Consider the following 23,170-nt stretch of genomic DNA (forward strand, 5'->3'; position numbering starts at 1 on the left):
TTTAAAGGTGCTAAATACACTCCAGGACACCGCAGTGGATTGCAAGGAGGTCAGGAGAATAAATAAAACTATTAAACTAAAAGAAGAAAAACTGAAAATTATTAAAGAAATTATTAAAACATTGAATTGGATGCATCTAACAGTGTGGTACTAGAAAGTATAGTTAAGAGAATAATGAAAGACTTCCATTTAATACATTTATAATATTTTTCCATAGTATAAAAACATATACTCAAGCATATAACTCAAGTAAATATACTCTAGCTGGATATTAAATAATAGGAGTCTCGCACACAATGAGTGGTGGAGTGGTATTAAAAATCCCTTTCATGGCTTACCTGGTAAATAAAGAGAATTTTTTTTTTTTTTTTTTTTTTACTGAGCTCTTAAGAAATGTTCAAGTGCTTATTTTTTGGATTGTTCAGTTTTGTAACAGCAATGCTTTCAAGTAAGTTTGTTTTCTAACCAAAACATCTTAAACCAGTCTAAGATAGTCTGGTCCTAGCTGGTTTAAGATGGCCAGCTGGTCCTCAACTGGTCTAGCTGGTCTCCCAGAACCTTTCCCCATTCTGCTACCTTCAAAACTCCGCTTCATGGCACCAGGGCGGTTTACACTTTTAGACAGATTTTATTCAGGATTGGAAGCTTAATATCTAAAAGCAATGACACTTTTTGCCGACTATCAATGGTGCCCCCTTGTGCATGTTCTCCATGTCCATGCTAATGGCTCCTCCTGCTAGAGAGAGAGGGAGAAAGAGAGACACGGAGCTCAGCACAGGGGGGAGCTGTCCGAAAAAAACACACCAACAACACCCCGAAAAAGAAAAACTGCCCCGGGTTGGTGTCCTTTTTCGGTTTAGACGGGTGATTTGACTTGTTTCAGACCAGAGATTTGTGTAAATGCTAAGAACAACAGGATAAGGTTCGAGGGAAGCGTATTTTTTCTTGGTAAAGTCACCTCGCCAAATGAACTCCGTCAGAGCGAGCAGCAGGAGACCCAGGCGAGTGTCGAGGCCGCGCCCGGTGCAGCCGGAAAGAAACAACGCAGAAAGAGGTGAGACGGGGGCCTTTAATTCAACATCACTTAAATGTTGTGCCATGTAGTGTACGGTGCTTTAGCTATCTGACCCGACACGGCCACCCCGGAGCTGCACGGTCTGAATAAAAGGGTTTGTGTGCACAGTATCGAGGCGCATATACACAGGCCAGGCCGCGCTTTGTTTGGGCTTCGCGAGCCAGAACCGTAAACGGCTAGCGTTTAACACGCTTACAACCTTTCCGAGTTGACTTTAAATCTAGAAACAATGTGACAAGGTAAATTTTGATTTATCTTTGATATAAGCCACCTCCCATGGGTTATAGGTGGACGAGAGAAGTGGATTTGGGCAGGAAAATCTCCGCTGCTAGTATCCAGTGTGGGCTGCCATTGAGAAGTTACACAACACTGTCCGTTTACAACAAATACTAACACATCATCTGTTTTTTGCTGCATCGCATTAGTACCTTCAACAGCATTGTGATTGTTAGGTTTTGGTTGGGTTTCAATGTAGTAGCTGTGAAGTTAACTGTGTTTACACACTATGCTAGGTAGCACGCAAGCTAACGCAAGTAACGTTAGCTGCGCAGTTGAGCTCAGGGCGAGAGAACGGGGTTGGATAAAGGCTCTCTTTGCTGTTTTGTCGAGGCTATGTGCGTAATGGGACATTTATCACATGAGTGCTTGTTGTTGCAGGTGTGTAGAGGATATGCACAAGACCCTGGGTTCTGCTGGTGGAGGTGCATCTGCGATGATCAATCAGAAACCTTTGTGTCCACGTTTAAGCTTCGTTACAAACCCCCCACTGACAGGCTTCCCATTGATAAAATGTTATAGCATTAGGCTTTCTTGCTCTTTAAGCATTCATTAGGAATTATTGATTCGTTTTAGACTAATGGTGATCAGGACATTTTAATGATATTATTGTTTACGTTTGATGTGATGTGAAACTCTTGCAGTTACAGAATATTTCAATAAGAAAATTAGTCTAAATGCTTTGACTTGATAATGCACAGTACGTTATTATTTTTAATATCACGTGGTACAACCTGTACATGTTTTTTGGGCATATACCATAGTAGTGCAGTGCTTTGGTGTTACCATCTGATGCCGTCGCTGCACTTTAGTTAGAGGCATTTAATATCTGTATTTACACGAAGCTTAACATTAAACAAGTTTAAGGTTCTTAAATCTGTGTTTTAGGTGAAAGGAATAGCATCTTCTCCATACTGCTTTGATTTTGTACCTCTTTCTTGGCAGACAAAGTGAGAAGAGTCACAGCTGATCAAATAAGGATTTAATAAGCAAGTGTTGTCTTCATATTCCTGATGTACTTTTGTTGCCTTGCTGTAAAGTTATTTTTTTTTTTTTTTTACCAATGGATCAGTCAGCTGTGAGTTTCCAAACATTCGTGACAGTTCAGAGCCAAGTGTTAGCTGCTATTCTCATTTTTCATTTTTGAATGTTGTCTCCAGGTACCAAATGTGCTGTAGAGAAGGACAGACTGTAAGGCTCTCAGGTGATTGACAGGCAGGTAGGGAACTTTAAGACATTTGTAGCTGATTGAAGAGCAGCATTTGTTGCATCTCACCTGGAAGAAAATGAATATAAGCATTGCATTATGTATAACATATAATAGTGTTTACGATTGCAAAAACAGGAGGAAGTTGAGGCTTTTAAGAGTTTTACTCCTTAAATAGCGAGATATAAAAAAGCTTGAGATTTTCCACAGATTGTGACGTACTCAGTTAATAATGGGTGGAAGTGTTGTCCTTGGAGAAGGCCAAAAAAGTTTGCTTTCTGTCTGTTTTCATTGCGAGAATGGCTCTATTTTGTTCCTGCAGGTATGGTTTTCAGTGTGCACACATGGAAATCAGGACTTTGTGGTGGATCCTGGGGTCTGAGCCTGTTCCAGGACAGGTTGAGATATGTATTATTTTTTAATAGATTGTTTTTTTTCTTTTCTTCCTATGCTCTCTGTAGATGAGGACATCCCTGCAGATATGGTTGCAGAAGAATCTGGTCCAGGAGCTCAAAACAGTCCATACCAACTCCGTAGAAAGTCCCTGTTGCCTAAAAGAACTGTGTGCCCCACAAAAAACAGCATGGAGGTAAAGATTGTGCACCCCTTGAGATTCATACTATCCCTGTTTAGTTTGCACTTTTAGCAGAGATTGACCTTTTGATGTCTTTTTAATATAAAACGAGTAGTTTAAATGTCAATGTCTGATTTGTGATGCAGGGAGCCTCCACTTCAGCCACAGAAAATTTTGGCCACAGAGCTAAACGTGCAAGAGTATCGGGAAAATCCCAGGACTTGCCAGGTGAGTGCAGAGTGTGGTCTCGGTCATCCAATTGTGGTTCCATTAGGTTTTGCTTCTGATCAAAGAGCTATTAATTCATTGTGCTCTGCATGCAAGTTGGTTTAGATTTGTTCTCCTGTTGTCTTTATTTCAGCTGCCCCTGCGGAGCAGTATCTCCAAGAGAAGCTTCCGGATGAAGTCGTTCTGAAGATATTCTCCTACCTGCTGGAGCAGGATCTGTGCCAGGCTGCCTGCGTATGCAAGCGATTCAGTGAGCTTGCAAATGACCCTATTCTCTGGTGAGAAATTTTTACTTGGTGACAATAGATTGATTTGCAGAAGCACATTAATCTCTTTAATTGTAGGAGTATTGAGGAGAATTATAAAGGGCTACAAATTATTTAATAGATCAAAAAGCTGGGACAAGCAGCGCATTGTTGCAGTGTCTATGAGAAGTTATGTAATGATGATCACGACAGGTAGACAGCAAAGCATTGCAAAAAAATATGGTAGATATCTGAAGAATGCAAGCGTTTAATGCTTCTCTTTGGAAGATGAGTTTAAAACCTGACATTGCTAGTATGCACAATGGCAAAATCATCTCTTGGGGCTTTTTGATCAGTCTTGTTTGCAGCTTCCACAAAATAACAACATACTGTTCAAAAGTACAGGGGTTAGTAAAATCTTGGAACAGAAGTAACTTAAGCTCAATAAGGCTGCTTTTATTTATAAAAAATACAGTAATAACAGTAATATTGTGAAATGGAGGATTTGTTATGATTTTTACAGATTCAAGTTTTTTTTAGTAATTGTTTTGTCTCTTTGTGCAATTTATAGGAAGAGACTTTACATGGAGGTGTTTGAGTACACACGTCCCATGATGCATCCAGAGCCGGGGAAGTTCTTCCAGATCAACCCTGAAGAGTATGAGCAACCAAACCCGTGGAAAGAGAGCTTTCAGCAGTTGGTACGAGAGCTTGTGATTCTGTTGTCCTTGATAAGTCAGTTTGTAGATATCCATCCTGATGTGAGAAGACGGATGATTGTGAATCCATAGATGATTTTTTTTCCAGTGTGAGGCCTTTTGCAGTTATCCACTGTTCAAAAGGTCATGACATTTCCATCTTATGGTAACTTGTGAATAAGTGTTCATTAAGATTGTCCTTTTGTTTTGTTTTTTTCCCACAGTATAAAGGAGCACATGTAAAGCCTGGTTTTGCAGAACACTTTTACAGTAATCCGGCCAGATACAAAGGCAGAGAGAATATGTTGGTATGGATCTTTGGCTTCAGCAGTTTCATTTCTGTGAAAATGGTTAATAAATGCACCGAGGAGGTTTCAGCTTCCTTGTAATTGCAGTGTTTTTTCCTGATTTTCAGTATTATGACACCATTGAGGATGCGTTGGGAGGGGTGCAGGAGGCCCATTTTGATGGCCTTATATTCGTGCACTCTGGCATTTACACAGATGAATGGATCTACATTGAATCCCCCATCACAATGATTGGCGCAGGTTGAACCTGATGACCCTGTTTTTGTTACCTATGTCCCTAAGATCTTAAAACCTTTAACCTTACATTCCTAGACACTTACACCCCTGTTTTTTTCCCATTCAGCCTCAGGGAAGGTAGCTGACAAGGTTGTCATTGAAAACACTAGAGATTCAACGTTTGTGTTTATGGAGGGATCTGAAGATGCATATGTGGGATACATGACCATCAGGGTAAGTGTAACAGCTTTGCCAACTTTTTTCTTGTAGTGCAGTATCTTGTTAGAGTCATTGCATGATTTTTTTTTTTATGATTGCATGTAATGCTTTTAGGTAATGCCATTTGCTTTTCTCTGAATCATCCATGATGCTGTTTATTAGCGGTTGCAGCAAATTATGTTTTTGAGTGTGTGTGTAAAATCTCTGTTTTACCCCTAGTTCAACCCTGATGATAAGTCAGCACAGCACCATAATGCTCACCACTGTTTGGAGATCACAGTTAACTGCAGCCCCAACGTCGACCACTGCGTTATCCGCAGTACCTGCACAGGTATGTTTCTTCTGTTTCCCTAGCATAATACACTGCAATTCAAAAGTTTGGGCTTGGTATGATTTTGGAAGATGTTTCTAAGGCTTCTTTAAAAAATACAGTAAATATATTTTTACTATTAAAAATAATAATTCTAATCCAATGTTTTAAAATGTAATTTATTTCTGTGAGAGGACAAAATTGAATTGTAAGCAAATAATTTTTCCGGTCTTCAGTTTCACATGATCCTTCAGAAATGTAATCTAATATGCTGATTTTATAATCTGATAATATTTCTTGTTTTTATCAGTGTTGAAAACAGTTGTGCTGCTCAATATTTTTGTGTGGAACATGATAATATTTTCCCGAGGATACATTGATGTATAGAAAATTATAATTCTTTCTAGCATCATATATTTTGTTGCTATCACTTCTGATCAATTTAATGAATCATTGCTGAATTAAAAGATTAATGTCTTAAACGACGGACACATATGATGAGTTAAAAAAGAAGTTCCTATTTATGTGTTCAGTTCACTTTACAGTACAAAGTATACATCAGTTTATGTGGGAATTAAACCCATGACCTTGGTGTTGTTAGCACCATATTTTATTAGCTAAAATACAGTTATTGTTATTGGATAATTTTGAGATGTCAGTTTCTCTCTATCTTCTGTGCAGTGGGATCAGCGGTGTGTGTAAGTGGGCAGGGTGCAGGACCTACCATCAAACACTGCAACATCAGCGATTGTGAAAATGTTGGACTCTACATCACTGATCATGCACAGGTAGGAACCTTCATGGTCTATTTTGTGCATTGAAGGAACTGTTCAAAATGGAAATTTTTTATGCTGAGTTTTCATCATGCAAATGTTTTCCATACAATAGGATCATATTGACCTTTTAGTCAGGCACTGCACAGGAAAAACAAATCAAAAGCTCCTTAAAAGTGTTTCCAATGATTTATTTAAAAAAAAAACTTTTAATTTAAGTCTTCTGAAGACATATGATACATGTTTAAACTATTCCATTGATTCTTATTTAGTAGTAGTTTGTTTAAGGCTTGTTTATTTTGGCTACATGTTCTGGTCAAAATCATGTTGTAAATATGTTGCATTTTGAATTACTTTGTCAGTTTTGAGACAGTTGTTTAGCCATTTATTGTAGATTATATAGTTTTAGACAAGACTAGTGGTGGACCAATATAGTTTCTTTGACCGCTGATGCAGATATCTTGAAAAGCAGGTTGGTCGATATAATTTTATTTATTTTCTTTCATATTTAAGAAATTTTATATAATTTGAAAATCAATAAAATAAATGTGTAAAATAAACATGCTTATACTTTAAATGACAATGCTTTTTTTAACAAATAAACATTCAATAAAATATATAATTAAAAAGTAAACACTGTAACCAACCGGAAACTCAGTTTTCTAGGAAGTTTGTGTGCATTGGGAATCACGTTTTTATCAAATAAAGCCAAGGTAACACTAATTTTGCACACAGTGAAAATGACAAGTATGACATTGGGCAAAAGCATGAAGGGCAGCATAATTTGAAATCATGAGTTTAAAGGTGCCATAGAATGCAAAAATCACTTTTAAAAGGTTTCAAAACAGTTGTGTGGCTGCAGTGTTTGAAAACAACCAGCCTATCATGGTCAAATAAATCATAAACTATCTCTCCACACTAGCAGCTCCAGGTTTCTCATTATTATGACGTCATAAAACATTTGTGACTATCTCTGTGCTATTAGCTAGTTACACAGCCCTATTAGCTAATTACACAGCCTTGAGTGAGAAGCTGCATAACTGTTTTCAATGTCAGCGCCAAAGAGACATTAAAAGTGTCGTGTGTTGGGATGCACCAACAAACATAGGAGTCTCCATAGATTGCTGAGGACATGGTGGTTACATTTCATTTTCAAAGAAAGTTTCCTGAAAAAAAAAAACTGGAAAAGTCCTGTTTGTGCTAACATTTAACGCTGGACTGCCCCTTCAAAGAGGGTCGGTTCAGTGCTGAAGTTGTGCAAAGATTGCTTCTGAAAGAGGGATCGATACAAACGCTTCATGTGCAAACATCCAGACTCAAAATTAAGCATCACGCGTCATATTTTGTTTTTCAAAAGAGCTTCCTGGCTCTATGTAAGGCTAATGCAGTTAAAGCTACCGTCGTCCCTGCCTGTTTTCACTAATGCTGCCTTCAGTACTAACAGAATGATCGTAAATAGGAATGTGGTAGTTCAAAATTTATATTGTAAGCAATGTGAGGTCAGATTCAGGGTCTACACCAGTTAAACTGTTACACCGGTATGCCCTCGAGCATGAGCTCTTGAAGCTCCACACTCTTCTGAAAAGGGAGGTGGGAGCACCAGCTCATTTTCATTTAGAGGGACAAGCACAAAAAAACCTGTGCATTTTGGCTCATACCCTAAAAGTGGCAATTTAAACAAGCTATAAAAAATTATCTGTGGGGTATTTTGAGATGAAACTTCACATACACACTCAGAGAAGAATTTACAATATTGTATCAATGCATTATATGGCACCTTTAAAGCTGGTCAGTCTCGTGTCTCAACCAAGCTGAACTTTCCTGTTCGTATTCAGTCCGCACTGACTGACTGTCACGCAGAGCATACACGATCCTGCAGGATACAAATGCACACTTCTTAAGATTTCACAGCTGGATTCGACTAAGTTGGCACGCTTTTTGAAATTAATGTTCGTTAGTCATTCAAAGATTTGTTTAAATGTGTCATATGATGTTGCTAAAAATAACATTATTTTGTCCATTTGGTGTAATTAAATGTTTGTAGTTTAATGTTCAAAAACACATTATTTTCCACATAATGTACATTATTGTTTCTCTTCTATGCCCCGTCTTTCTAAAACACATCGATTGGCCAGCTATCCAGTGTGTGATGGAAATGTTACGCCCCTTTCTATACTGTATTGCATGTCCTGGTCAGAACCCCAGTGGGACAAGAAAACAAAAATAAAACCCATTACAAATGAGCCATTTGTTGCATCCAGTGGGGACATAATTACTGATTATAATGACTTATATTGTCTTTTTATATGTTGCTTTACGTCGCATCGCGCTGCATAAACATAAAACCATGTCTGCATTTGTTATCGGAGAAACAACAAGCGCTACTCTACACTTCTCAACTAACTTTTGAATCGTCAGTGGCAAATACTTACAGACTGAGAGTCAGAACAGCTGGCATTGTAGTCTGCTCTCCCAGGATCAGGAAACAGTCCTCAATAAAATGTGCTGCACACATCTGAATATTTGGGTTGAAGTTGAACTGCTGTTGTAAATGCAACTTAACCACTGATTTCTAGTTGTTACCAAAGAAAAAGTTAAACTTGAAATCGCATCATATGACCTCGTTAAATTACTGAATTACTAAATTGCTGAATACTGACGGCAAACGAGAAAGTATTTTTATGATTGCCTTTCTATTACTAACAATATAAAAGCAATCGTTACAATACTATTTTATAAACATTATAATTCCTTTGTTTAACAGTTCTGTCTGATTATTAGACAGACTTCTGTCCATGGACAGAGCTGTTAATGACGACAGAGAACAAGAGGGAGAATGTGAGTGCTGTGTGTTCAGGCGCCGCAGTTCTCAGTGCGACAAAATAAGTCTGACGCGACGTCAAAATAAAATGAATGCATCAACCAAACAGAAAAACTTATCGGCCGATGCCGATATTTGAAAAAAATTCCAAATATTGGCCTATATATCGGTCGATCACTAGACAAGACTATATAAATATATATATACCTGCATACACACAGAGAGAAAATATTTATTTGAGCCCCTGCTGATTTAGTAAGTTTGCTCACTTACAAAGAAATGAAGGGTCTGTAATTTTTATGATAGGTTAATTTTAACTTATAGACACACAATACCAACCCAAAAATCTAGAAAAAACCCCACATTATATAAAGCTTAGAAATTGATTTGCACTTCAGTGAATGAAATAAGTATTTGATCCCCAAGCAAAACTTGACTTACTACTTGGTGCAGAAACCCTTGTTGGCAAACACACAGGTAAGCCATTTTTTGGTGTTGGTCACCAGTTTTGCACACATCTCAGGAGGGATTTTGATCCACTCCTCTTTACAGATCTTCTCTAAATCCTAAAGGATTCTTGGCTGTTGTTTGGCAACTCGTTGTTTCCGCTCCCTCCACAGATTTATATCTATAGGATTGAGGACTAGACACTGGCTAGGACACTCCATATACTTAATGTGCTGCTTCTTGCGCCAGTCCTTTGTTGCCTTGGCTGTATTTTTAGGGTCATTGTCATGCTAGCACCCCCATCTATGTGAAAATCCATATTCAGTGTTCTGGCTGAGGGAAGGAGATTCTCGTCCAATATTTTACAGTACATGTCCCTGTCCATTTGCCCCTCAATGTGGTGAAGTCGTTCTGTACCCTTGGCTGAAAAACAGCCCCAAAGCATAATGTTTGCACCCTTGTGCTTGACTGTAGGGATTGTGTTCTTAGAATCATAGTCAGCATTTCTCTCCCTCCAAACACGGTGAGTTGAGTTAATGGGCTCAATTTTGGTCTCATCTGACCACAAGCACTTTCTCCCAAGCCTACTCTGAATGTTTTTTGGCAAACCTTAAATGGGCCTGTACATGTACCTTCTTGAGCAGGTGGATCTCAGGGGCGCGGCAGGATTTCAGTTCATTGTAGCGTAGTGTATTACCAATGTTTTACCAACTGCCTGAAAGTCATTAACAAGCTCCTCCTCTGTAGTTCGGGGCTGATCCCTCACCTTTCCCATGATCATCCTTACCCCATGAGGTAAGATCTTGCACAGAGCTGCAGACCAAGGCCAATTGATGGTTCTTGTGCAGATCTACAATCTTGTCTCTGACCTCCTTTGACAATTCTTTGGTTTTGCCCATAGTGATGGGAGAGGTTGTAATGGAAGATAGATTGTGTGGACAAGTGTTTTATATACACCTAATGAGCTGAAATTAGGAGTTACAATTTAAAGTGGCAGGACTAATCTGTGTTCCTCATGGGCACATAACCAATTCATGGGAGCCAGAATTCTTGCTGGTTGGTAGGGGATCAAATACTTATTTCATTCAGTGAAATGCAAATACATTTCTAAACTTTATATAATGTGTTTTTTTCTGGATCCTTTGGTTGATTATTCTGTCTCTCTCCGTTAAAATAAACCTACCATACCTACCTACCAAAAATTATAGACCCTTAATTTCTTTGCAAGTGGGTAAACTTATAAAATCAGTGGGGATCAATAAACATTTTCCCCACCCTATATTAGTGCTGTCAAATGATTAATCGCTATTAATCGCATCCAAAATAAAAGCTTTTGTTTACATAATTTGAGTGTGAACTGTGCATATTTATCCATATATAAGTAGAAACGCATGCATGGACATATTTAAGACAAATTTGTTTATATATTCCCTACATATAATGAATGTGTGTTTATATATGCACTACATAATAAATAGTACAAAAATTATGCGATTAATCATTTGACAGCACTAACACACACACACACACACACACACACACACATATTAATATATATAATACAAAAAAAAAAACCGCTTTAAATATTTACCTGTGAGCTGTTGTGTTACAGGGTATTTATGAAGATAACGAAATCTCAAACAATGCGCTTGCGGGTATCTGGGTAAAAAATCATGGCAATCCCATCATCAGACGTAATCACATCCACCATGGCAGAGATGTAGGAGTGTTTACCTTTGACCATGGCATGGTGATTACATCTAATATTTCTTATTAGAAATGTTTTCTTAATATATCTCTTCTATCTAGTGAGCTGATGTATGTCTCTTTGTCTCCCTCTGCAGGGCTACTTTGAGAGCTGTAATATCCATAGGAACCGGATTGCAGGATTTGAGGTGAAAGCATACGCGAATCCAACCGTAGTACGCTGTGAGATCCACCACGGCCAAACGGGGGGCATCTACGTACATGAGAAAGGTCGAGGCCAGTTCATAGAAAACAAAATCTATGCCAATAACTTTGCTGGTGTGTGGATCACCTCTAACAGTGACCCAACTATAAGGTCAGTCTCCATTGTCCTCCCTGTGTTGCCTATGGAAATTAAGTTGGCAGTGTCATATTAGTATAAATCAATATTGTTATTTTAAGACATGGAAATAATTATTTATTTTGGATATTGATTAGCTTTTGTTCAGCACACTGGGAATTGATTGTTCCATCTTGTTGATTATCTATAAAGTGAACTGTCTGCTCTTAATCTAGGGGAAATGCCATCTTCAATGGAAACCAAGGAGGCGTTTACATATTTGGTGATGGGAGGGGCCTCATTGAGGGAAATGATATTTATGGAAATGCCCTGGCTGGCATTCAGATCAGAACTAACAGCTGTCCTATAGTAAGGCACAACAAGATCCATGACGGGCAGCATGGAGGAATCTATGTGGTGAGCATGAACATGAACTAACTGTAATACATTACAGGCTGCTGACACAACAAAAATGTATGCACAGTATGTTACTCACAGTATCATAGAGTAACTCTCCCTGTCCTGTCTGTTTCTGTTTGTAGCATGAAAAGGGCCAGGGTGTAATAGAGGAAAATGAGGTGTACAGCAACACTCTGGCCGGAGTGTGGGTGACCACAGGAAGCACACCGGTACTCAGGAGGAACAGGATACACAGCGGAAAACAGGTTTGGAACTCAAAATGTAGTTCGATATGATCTAGACTTCATTCTTCCGTCCTAATTTTGTTATATCTCTGAAAAGGTTGGAGTGTATTTTTATGACAACGGACATGGAGTCCTGGAAGATAATGATATCTACAATCACATGTACTCTGGGGTCCAGATCAGGTAGGACATAATTGAATTTCTGCTCCTTCAGGAGTACTGATTGGTTTTCAGGAGTAATGGTAGTAAAAAAAAAAAAGTGTACTGCAGTTTTATGTTGGATTCATTTTTTTTTGGATGCATTGTATATGACAGATGTTTTTCCTTTTGTTTTTTAAACAAAGAACTGGAAGCAATCCAAAAATCAGAAGAAACAAAATTTGGGGTGGTCAAAATGGAGGTATCCTGGTTTACAATTCTGGTAAGTTCTTTATCCACTTTGTCTCTGTCTTTTCAATCCTCATGAAGCTTGTTAAGGATGGTTTTCTTTTCTTTTTTGTATTTTATCCATAAACTAGGGTCGTGCATTTAATCGAAATTCAGTTTCTACTTCAATTTCGGCCTCCATCAATTATGAAAATATAATAATCAAGATAAAACAATGATTGTTAACCCTCATCAGTTATGTAATAAATGAATGTAAACCGGTGAGAATGAAAACTGGATCTGTGCAGCTCTTAGTGACAGCAGGCTATATTCCTGCTGCTGATTTTGTGCTTAATATCAATCAAACAACAAAAGACAGACAAAATCATTCACTGCTCTTCACAAGAAGGTCTTTTGCAGCTTTAATAAGACACAAAGGAAGTTTAATTCTTACAGTTAAGACTGTCTTATTTGATTATTAAATTTCTATAGACTTTTTTGATTTTTTTATCTTTTTACGACAATATTACAGTATTGACCAAAATAATAGTGATTATGATTTTTGTCATAACTGAGCAGCCCTACCATAAACCGTTAGATCTCTGCTATATAGGTCTGCCTAGTTTCTGTTTTCTCATGTTTGTGTTTAACATCATTTGGTGGTCTATTCTTAGGGCTGGGTTTCATCGAGGACAATGAGATCTTTGATAATGCCATGGCAGGGGTTTGGATTAAGACGGACAGCAACCCCACGCTGCGCAGGAATAAAATCCATGATGGACGGGATGGGGGTATTTGCATATTCAACGGCGGGAGGGGTAAGAACAGATTTGGAGAATGTCACTGTTCATAGGCACAGCACAGGAAATGCAACGCCAGTTGAGGGTGACTTAAAGTAGAAAAATATAATCAGACCAGATTCCCAGACACGGATCAAGGGTTCTCTTGAGCTAAATCAGTGATTAATCTCCCAGTGAAAACACTTGTGGTTAAAACTAAGGTTTATCCGTGTCAAAGTATAAAGGATGTACCATGTCTAATCTTTATGATGGAAACCAATAGCAGTGTTTTTATATACATGTTCAGGGTTGTTGGAAGAGAACGATATCTTCAGGAATGCACAGGCTGGTGTTCTCATCAGCACAAACAGCCACCCGGTGCTGCGGAAGAACCGGATATTTGATGGCTTCGCTGCAGGTCAGTGGAAGTGCAGACATGCTGTCACTGTAGTGGTCTTAAAGGAGTGGTAGTTCATCCAAAAATGACAATTTGCTGAAAATTAACTCCTCCTCAGGTAGGGGTGGGCGATATGAAAAAAAATCATATCACTTTTTTTTTTTTTTGGAGAATTATTACGATTAACGATTTTATCAGAATTCTTTCATGTTGGTTTTACTATTTTGCAAGTTGTCTGAGCATTACAGCCAAACTAATTTCGCTATTATAAAGACAAAGCCTAACAAAACAAAACATCAAAGGTAACAAAAAATAAATAACAATAATGCCATATATTTAGGGCAAAGAGGGCGAAGATAAAAATCTTTTGTTCTTGTTTTTTTAATAACAAAGATAAAAGAATGACAAAGACACACATTACAACTACACAAAATATACAAATAAAACAAACAGTGCTTTATTATCAGGTACAATATGTGCATTTAGCAGGAGTAAAAGAAATTGAATGAAGAAATATACAAATAAAACACTATATATAAACTGATTCCTAAAGAGACTGTATTCAATTTCTTCAGTCAAGAGCATTGAGTGATTTTTCTCTGTGTTTTTTTGTTTTAATAACGTTACAGGAATAGTTCAACCAAAAAGAAAAATTGTCAGCTGTCTGTCAATTCTGTCATAGTGTTTATTTTTATACCACCATTTACTCACTCAAAAGTTGTTTTAAACCTGAATAAGAATGAGTTTCTTTCTTTCTTCTGAACATAAATGGTATTTTGAGTAACGTGGAAAACCAAACGGTTGCTGGTCCACAGTGACTTCCAGAGTATTTTTTGATACTATCAAATTCAGTGTGGACCAGCAACTGTTTGGTTACCCGTATTCTTCAAAATATCTTCTTTTGTGTTCAACACGGGGGAAAAATGAATACAGGACGACAAATGAAATTTTAGGGTGATCTATCCCCTGACAGTAATGACATTAGGCTGCATGTTTAGCCTACTGTCCCTTTAAGACCTTAATAATCTAATATACAGGCACATAGATGTTTTTGTCTTTACTGTTTACTTTAATTTTAGACATAACCAACTGAGTCTACATGTAATTCTTGAGTGTTTTGACAGTATTAGTGCAAAAGATAACTTCCTTCAATAATCAGGCACTGTTTGACAGCCTTTAGCGCATGCTTTGGGAAAAAGCTCAGAAAAAGCATAGGTCAGACCAGCTCATGAATGAAACATTTAAAATTACATGCAGATCTCTACCACTGAGTTAACACTGCTGTGAATGAGTGTCATTGTACAGTATATGATGGAGGTGCCAGAACTGCAATGATAGAATGTGCGCTGTAGCACGATACTATGATATTTCTTCAAAAGCAGATCGTGGACACATTTTTATCGTCCACGCACACCCCTGCCAAGATATAGATGAGTTTGTTTCTTAATCAGGACAGATTTCAAAGAAATGTAATGCTATTTTTTTTTTTTTATCTGTTCCGATGAAGAAACAAATTCATCTACATCTTGGATGTATAAAATCGTGAATTGTAATATTTCTAAAAAATACATATTTGTTTTCCATATCGCCCACCACTATATGAGGATGAGTCGATTTTCAGCAAATTGTCATTTTTTGGTGAACAATTCCTTTACTGTATTATGGTTCTTTTGTTATCGTAATGGTAAATTGTAAAATCATAAAAGTACGTGTCATCATGATTGTGTAGTCAGTGGCGCTTTTCTATTGAATCATCTAAGTAACACTTTTTCACCCCCACTTTAGGCATTGAAATCACAAACCATGCCACAGCGACTCTGGAAGGCAATCAAATATTCAACAACAGATTTGGAGGCTTATTTCTAGCCTCTGGTGTCAACGTTACAATGAAAGGTAAACATTAACATTGAAACTCACAGGTGACTATCTCACTTTACCTTAATATTATGTATTTGTTAATGGAAATGTTTTTCATGACTTTGTAGATAACAAAATCATGAACAATCAGGATGCCATAGAAAAGGCGGTGAGCAGAGGTCAGTGCCTGTACAAGATTTCCAGTTACACCAGCTACCCCATGCACGATTTCTACAGGTAACTTGAAGCCGTCTGCTTTGAAAACCAACAGAATTGGTTGTAGTATTTTACCATTTTCCATTCTCTTGTATTAGGTGTCACACCTGTAACACAACGGACCGGAATGCAATTTGTGTGAACTGTATTAAGAAGTGCCACCAAGGACATGATGTGGAGTTTATACGGCATGATAGGTCAGTGCAAAACCTTCTTGTATACATCACTGTTCAAATGTTTGGGGTTGGTAAGATTTATTTTTTTTTTTTTAATATCTTAGGATCACTAAGGCTGTATACGTTTGATCATAAATACAGTAAAAACTGTAATATTGTGGAATATTATTACAACATAGTAACAATTTTTATTTTTCATTCTTTCAAAAAACAAAAACCCCATAGCTATGTTTACTGTGCTAAACTAAACTGAGACTTGTCATGGCACTTTTACACCGTTGTTCTCTCTTTGCTCTGATTGCTTCTATTTTTCTCAAGTCAAGTTCTTAAAATTGACCTTGAATAAAAATTTTGTTAATATATTTATTATCTTTATATAATTTATATTTGATATATTATGACCTGTCATCCGTGTCACATAGTCCTAAAGAAATCCTTCTGATATGCTAATTTGGTGTTTAAGAAACTTGTATTTATTTTAATCAATGTTGAAAACTATGGAAATTCATGTCTACCACGGGGATATGAAAGTTAATTGTGGCTTTTCACCACTCCTTTTTACTCAATTCCGAGTTTACACCGAGTTTTTTCTTCTTAATTCTGAGTATACATCTTGCAATTCTGTTTTTTTGTTTCTATGAAAAAATTAAAATAAAAGTTGTGAGAAAACAAGACAAAATTGCGAGAGAACCATTATTATTATCAAAACCATTATTTCTTTAATTTGTTGTAAACCAGTTTTTAGCTTCCACAGAAAACAGTTGTGCTGCTTAATGTTTTCAAATTCAAAATCGAATTTTTTCTTGGATATAAGAAGTTATAAAAATAGCATTTAATTATTATTTTTTTTTCTAAATGTCCTTACTGTCATTTTTTTTCCCCTTTAGGATTTAGTGGATGCATAGACAAATCTGCTCTAATCCCTTTTCTAATCTGTCCTACCCAGGTTTTTTTGTGACTGTGGTGCGGGTACATTGTCCAATCCTTGCACATTGGCTGGAGAGCCGACCCATGATACGGACACTCTGTATGACTCTGCACCTCCCATAGAATCCAACACATTACAGCACAACTGAGATCCAGCTCAACCTCCATCACAGCACCCTGGCCTTTATCGTACCTGCCTACAGATCTAGAGCGCCTGCCATTTCTGGGCCAGAGAGACCTGGTGTGCAAACTGTGTGTGGATAACTAAAACTGTCAGACTTTGAATTAATCATTTTAGGAGAAACTATCCTTGGAAAGGTGAAATGCAGAACTCCAAAGCTGCGTAAAGCTGCCTCAATACTGGGTGCAGACTCTCTTGTATATTGCTAACTGAGAAGATGTTTTGATGCAAGGAGTTCTCTTTACTTCTGGTTGGGAGCGTGATGGATGATTTGGAAGAGTGAAATATTGTGAAGCAATATGTTGACTCAGGATTATGGAGGTGGGTACCACAGTGGTGTTGAGTTTTGGAGGGGAGTAGACTTTGTTGGGTCCTTCCAATCGTAAAGTCTGACGCTGTGTGCCCTGCCCTGTGCAACTTCAGTGCTATGTGGAGATTCAAGACGAGTTCTGCTGCAGTTTTTGTACAGATCTTACCGTGACCCGAGCCACTAGGAGCTACAGATTGCGGTTTCTCGGATTAGAGGCAGAGCCATTGCATTATGGCTTCCGTTGACTGTTTTTTGACAGCAGATGTGCTGAAATATATGTATGATATAAAAAAGAAAAAAACAAAAAAACAATGTGATTAGCACTTGCTTTTTAAAAAAAATGTTAATGTGTTTCTGATCTACAAATATGATTTTAATTGCTTTCTCATGTAGTTTTGTATTTCCAGGCAAAAAAAAAATCTTACTGTATTTGAATGTCTTTTATTTTATTATATATTATTATTATTATTGTTATTAATATTTTTTTTGGCACACATTAGGCTTGCTGTAATCATACTCCTGTCTCAGCATATAAGTTCTTTCTGTGAAAGAGGAATAACAAGGAAAAGATCAGAAAAAAAACAAACACTAAATTGTCCTCCAGCATTTTTTATTTTTATTTAGTTTTTATGAGGTGACTTAAGTTAACAACTTTTTATGTGAGCGATAGAAGTGTGGAATTTACGGTTGTGGAGGTTCAGAAATGTTTGCATCACCTTTGTTGCTGCCATAATTAGAAAGAAGGGTTATTTTTGCCTGTTGTATTTGTCGTTCTCATTTTTAAGTCCCCTTTCTGAATATTTGGAGCTTTATTCTCCAAGTGGTTTGAAGTGTAAAACAAGGGCCCAAAGAATTCTAAAACCTGTTTGACCATTAATCTTATACAGAATGTAAGGAAAGAGTTCTATTAAAAACAATCCCAGCGCATTTCCATTGTTAATTCTTTGTCCATATGATCATAGCATCCTGAAAATGCCTCTTGTCTTTTCAAATCATTTTTATTGCATTCTTTTGGGCCCATGGCCTGACTTGTGCCTGTTTTAAGTATGATGGTGATTTTGAAAAGCCTTGCTGGAGTTGGTTATATCGGAGGCCTCTGGTCTCTTTAAAGCTGAGACGTGTATCTCTACAGCCCCTTTGTCTTTTTGCCCCTCAAACTCCATCTATGTGTAATGTGGTGACTGTGGCTTCTCATGCAGCCTGAATTTTATGCATGTGTACCATAACATCTAGACTTAATATATTGTGAAGTCTTCAATAACCATTATGTAGATGCTAGTATGAATTTAAAAAGGGTTTAATTTCCTAGAAAAGAACAGAAACTGGTCATTTTTAAGAAAATAAACTTTATTAGATCAACATTGCTTGTGCTTGATTTTGTCGATTCCTAGCAGTACGTTTGACATGTAAAGTGAAAGTTTGCTGATTTAATCACATGCTTTATAGGTTGCACTACTTTCTGATAAAACGGTAGCCTGAAAACCCCTAACAGCTGTCACTACAGTTCAACAGAATAGTATACTGTCTTCAAGAGCTTGTTAAACATGACTCGATTACAGTTATTATAAGCCAAAACCACCGTAGTTGCAGGTGTCGCCTTCCTGTAATCCTCTAATGCAGATACTCCACTTGTGCAAATAACGCAAGCGCGTGCTGTAGGACACTTTTACAGCGGTGTGTTTTATCTAGTCTGATAAGAATACGTGTTATTGACTGAATTCATAAACCTTTTGCTCTCCCAATTTCTGGGTAAATATGCGCCACCTGTAGGCAAACAACCAAGACAAGCTTTTCAGAGTTAGACATCTGCTAAACCACATTGATCTTCAGATAATTTGTGGCATGTTTATGCACTCATGTTTCATGTATTTTATTATTTGTTCTGCAAGTTTTGGTTTTATTTGAGTTAATACTTCACCCATAACTCTTCAAAGGCCTAAATTTATTACATTTATTTGTTTTTAGATTATAGGCTTCAATGAAACAAACTCTTGCTTTTGAGATTGTACTTATCAAAAAACCTATTTCATGCAAGGATAGAGTACTTGTATTCCACACTTTTGTTTGGGTCATTGTAATCTAAAGGTTTGTTTTGATAAATTAACCGCTTTCGTCTAATACTATCACACACACACACACACACACACAATTGTAGCTTGCATTAATCAGAGAAACTAAAAACTGAAATGAATGAAAAGCACTTCAGAAACATGACTGATAGGTAGTTCAGACTTTTAAGGCCAAATAAATGGAAGTGTGTAGTGTTTAGACACTGTGTACTTACAGCCTTGAACTGCTTATCTAGGGAAATGAGTGGAATTGGATTGTATATTAAACTGGGTGACCTTTTTTAAGACCGAAAAAAACTTTTCGCCTTATTATGGTCCACATCTACGTTTTAAAAATAATGTGATATGAGAGAAATCAGATATTAATAAATTCCTATAGCCATCTGGGATTAAAGCCATAATCCCAGCCATAGACACTGAGAGATACACTTCAGACTGGGGTTTTCGGTGGCTTCAACTTCACCTTACATTTGTCTAACCCCAATCTTGTACAGTATTGTTCAAAATAATAGCAGTACAATGTGACTAACCAGAATAATCAAGGTTTTTCGTATATATTTTTATTGCTACGTGGCAAACAAGTTACCAGTAGGTTCAGTAGATTCTCAGAAAACAAATGAGACCCAGCATTCATGATATGCACGCTCTTAAGGCTGTGCAATTGGGCAATTAGTTGAATTAGTTGAAAGGGATGTGTTCAAAAAAATAGCAGTGTGGCATTCAATCACTGAGGTCATCAATTTTGTGAAGAAACAGGTGTGAATCAGGTGGCCCCTATTTAAGGATGAAGCCAACACTTGTTGAACATGCATTTAAAAGCTGAGGAAAATGGGTCGTTCAAGACATTGTTCAGAAGAACAGCGTACTTTGATTAAAAAGTTGATTAGAGAGGGGAAAACCTATAAAGAGGTGCAAAAAATGATAGGCTGTTCAGCTAAAATGATCTCCAATGCCTTAAAATGGAGAGCAAAACCAGAGAGACGTGGAAGAAAACGGAAGACAACCATCAAAATGGATAGAAGAATAACCAGAATGGCAAAGGCTCAGCCAATGATCACCTCCAGGATGATCAAAGACGGTCTGGAGTTACCTGTAAGTACTGTGACAGTTAGAAGACGTCTGTGTGAAGCTAATCTATTTTCAAGAATCCCCCGCAAAGTCCCTCTGTTAAAAAAAAGGCATGTGCAGAAGAGGTTACAATTTGCCAAAGAACACATCAACTGGCCTAAAGAGAAATGGAGGAACATTTTGTGGACTGATGAGAGTAAAATTGTTCTTTTTGGGTCCAAGGGCCACAGGCAGTTTGTGAGACGACCCCCAAACTCTGAATTCAAGCCACAGTACCCAGTGAAGACAGTGAAGCATGGAGGTGCAAGCATCATGATATGGGCATGTTTCTCCTACTATGGTGTTGGGCCTATTTATCGCATACCAGGGATCATGGATCAGTTTGCATATGTTAAAATACTTGAAGAGGTCATGTTGCCCTATGCTGAAGAGGACATGCCCTTGAAATGGTTGTTTCAACAAGACAATGACCCAAAACACACTAGTAAACGGGCAAAGTCTTGGTTCCAAACCAACAAAATTAATGTTATGGAGTGGCCAGCCCAATCTCCAGACCTTAATCCAATTGAGAACTTGTGGGGTGATATCAAAAATGCTGTTTCTGAAGCAAAACCAAGAAATGTGAATGAATTGTGGAATGTTGTTAAAGAATCATGGAGTGGAATAACAGCTGAGAGGTGCCACAAGTTGGTTGACTCCATGCCACACAGATGTCAAGCAGTTTTAAAAAACTGTGGTCATACAACTAAATATTAGTTTAGTGATTCACAGGATTGCTAAATCCCAGAAAAAAAAAATGTTTGTACAAAATAGTTTTGAGTTTGTACAGTCAAAGGTAGACACTGCTATTTTTTTGAACACACCCCTTTCAACTAATTGCCCAATTGCACAGCCTTAAGAGCGTGCATATCATGAATGCTGGGTCTTGTTTGTTTTCTGACAATCTACTGAACCTACTGGTAACTTGTTTGCCACGTAGCAATAAAAAATATACTAAAAACCTTGATTATTCTGGTTAGTCACATTGTACTGCTATTATTTTGAACAATACTGTATGTTTGGTTACGTCCTTGTCTGGGATAAACATGTAGCAAAAAGGTAACAGCACATTGGCATCACTGGACACATCACAGGACAAAAATCATTCCTTAAAAGCCTTACTTTTCATAAACAGAGTTGTAATTATAATGTGGAAAACTGTGGCACGCAATTTTGGGGTGAAAAAGTTACACATTTGCACATGCAAACCCACTGGAACAGATTTGGAGGAATTTAGCATCACTTCCTCACCAAAGGATTCTGTATAATGAATAAGTGAGAGCCAAACAGCATCACAATAATTCACAAGTCATCCATATAACTCCAGTCCATCAATTAATAAATGTCTCGTTCAAAAATCTGTTCATTTTCTTAATAGTAACAAACAAATCCATCATTGAAGTATTTTTATTCAGTTCAATATCAAAAATATCAATAATATTGCTTTCTCCTGTGAAAAAGTATAACCCCGAATGAATCAGATGTGAAATATGCTCAGATCAAGCCCATTTTAAAAGCAAAAACAGACAAAACAGTTAAATCATGGACTGTTTTTTTGGCCATCTTGATGGATTTGTTTCTTATAAATATGCAGCTTCAAAATGCATTAACTGAGGGACTGGAATCGTGTGGATTACTTGTGGATTTTTGTGATGTTTTTATCAGCTGTTTGAACTCTGACGGCACCCATTCACTGCAGAGGATCCATTGGCGAGCAAGTCATTTCTCCAAATCTGTTCAAATATAGAACCAAACTCATCTACATCTTGGATGGCCTGATGGAGAGTACATTTTTTGCTTTACTTTTTATTTATTTCTAACATTTGATAATTTCATTGGGAAATTCATGTTTTTCATTTCTGTAATAAACAGCCCAGTGTGTGGTTTCTATAAAAGTGCTTGACATAATGTTCAAATAATAAATTAATTAATCAATACTTAAAATCAATACTTTAAAATTAAATACTCTTGGTCATGTTTTATAGAAAAATGAACACTAAGTTTTGCACTAATCTTAACTTGTAAGATTCATGTTATGTCTGTGTGAGATATGAGATATCTCTTCTCTGCTTTTTCCGCATTGTCCTCTGCTGGAGACCCTCCTCCAGCCCACCTCAATGCCATAAATCAATCATGTGACTGGAAAGCAGGTTTCATAAACAACTCCTATAATAAGGCTACAGTTAATACACTAGTTTTACATTTTTCTAATTGTTTAATTAAATAATGCTTACAATTAACCCATTTAGAATGAAGGATATTTACTCTTGGCTGCTGCAAAACATAGACATGATTTATCAATACTTTATTTTAGTTGGTATTAAAAACTGTCAGAACCAATCATAATGTACAATGCACATGAGAAATATTTTTAAAACATCACAAACTTATTATGTTGTAACTGACTGAGTATTAGCTACTTAGCTGCATTTAGAACAGAAATTAAGCACGAAAGGGTTAAATCTTTCAGCCTGAAAGGGTTAAATATTTAATAGCAAATTTAAGGTGCAATAATATGGTCGTGCTCCTGACTTTCCAGCGAGTTTAAAATCTCATTGGTGCAAAATAATTATGTAAGTACAAGTTGGTAAGTTTCGAGTACCTCTACTTCACATCGCGAGGTAGCTTGTGATTGGACGACGAGCCTCCAGGACTCCCCCGCTAATGACGCCACAGCATCTGACCTCGTTTCCAGCGCGAGCTGGTTGGTGGTCGAAC

The 23,170-nt window shown here is 37.2% G+C and overlaps 1 protein-coding gene across 3 annotated transcripts; it reads left to right on the forward strand.

Annotated features, from left to right (window-relative positions):
- The first annotated feature begins 738 nt into the window (after positions 1-738).
- LOC113111827 (F-box only protein 11-like) lies at positions 739-18,635 on the forward strand. Of its 3 annotated transcripts, XM_026276930.1 has the most exons (23): positions 742-1,054; positions 2,512-2,570; positions 3,020-3,147; positions 3,279-3,360; positions 3,494-3,638; positions 4,177-4,306; positions 4,528-4,611; positions 4,719-4,851; positions 4,955-5,061; positions 5,266-5,377; positions 6,038-6,144; positions 11,010-11,147; positions 11,242-11,459; positions 11,660-11,840; positions 11,966-12,088; positions 12,165-12,250; positions 12,412-12,488; positions 13,108-13,251; positions 13,520-13,630; positions 15,395-15,502; positions 15,595-15,703; positions 15,781-15,879; positions 16,805-18,635. In XM_026276930.1, exons 3-23 carry the CDS (start codon positions 3,040-3,042, stop codon positions 16,932-16,934), a joined length of 2,532 nt encoding a protein of 843 aa, XP_026132715.1. In that variant the 5' UTR covers positions 742-1,054; positions 2,512-2,570; positions 3,020-3,039; the 3' UTR covers positions 16,935-18,635. The 3 variants fall into 3 exon arrangements, with proteins under 3 accessions (XP_026132713.1, XP_026132716.1, XP_026132715.1); XM_026276928.1 differs by lacking the exon at positions 2,512-2,570 and having other exon boundaries at positions 739-1,054; XM_026276931.1 differs by lacking the exons at positions 2,512-2,570; positions 11,010-11,147 and having other exon boundaries at positions 739-1,054.
- Positions 18,636-23,170: the final 4,535 nt, after the last annotated feature.

Source organism: Carassius auratus, chromosome 12, assembly GCF_003368295.1.
Source record: "Carassius auratus strain Wakin chromosome 12, ASM336829v1, whole genome shotgun sequence".
NCBI classification, from domain to species: Eukaryota; Metazoa; Chordata; class Actinopteri; order Cypriniformes; family Cyprinidae; genus Carassius; species Carassius auratus.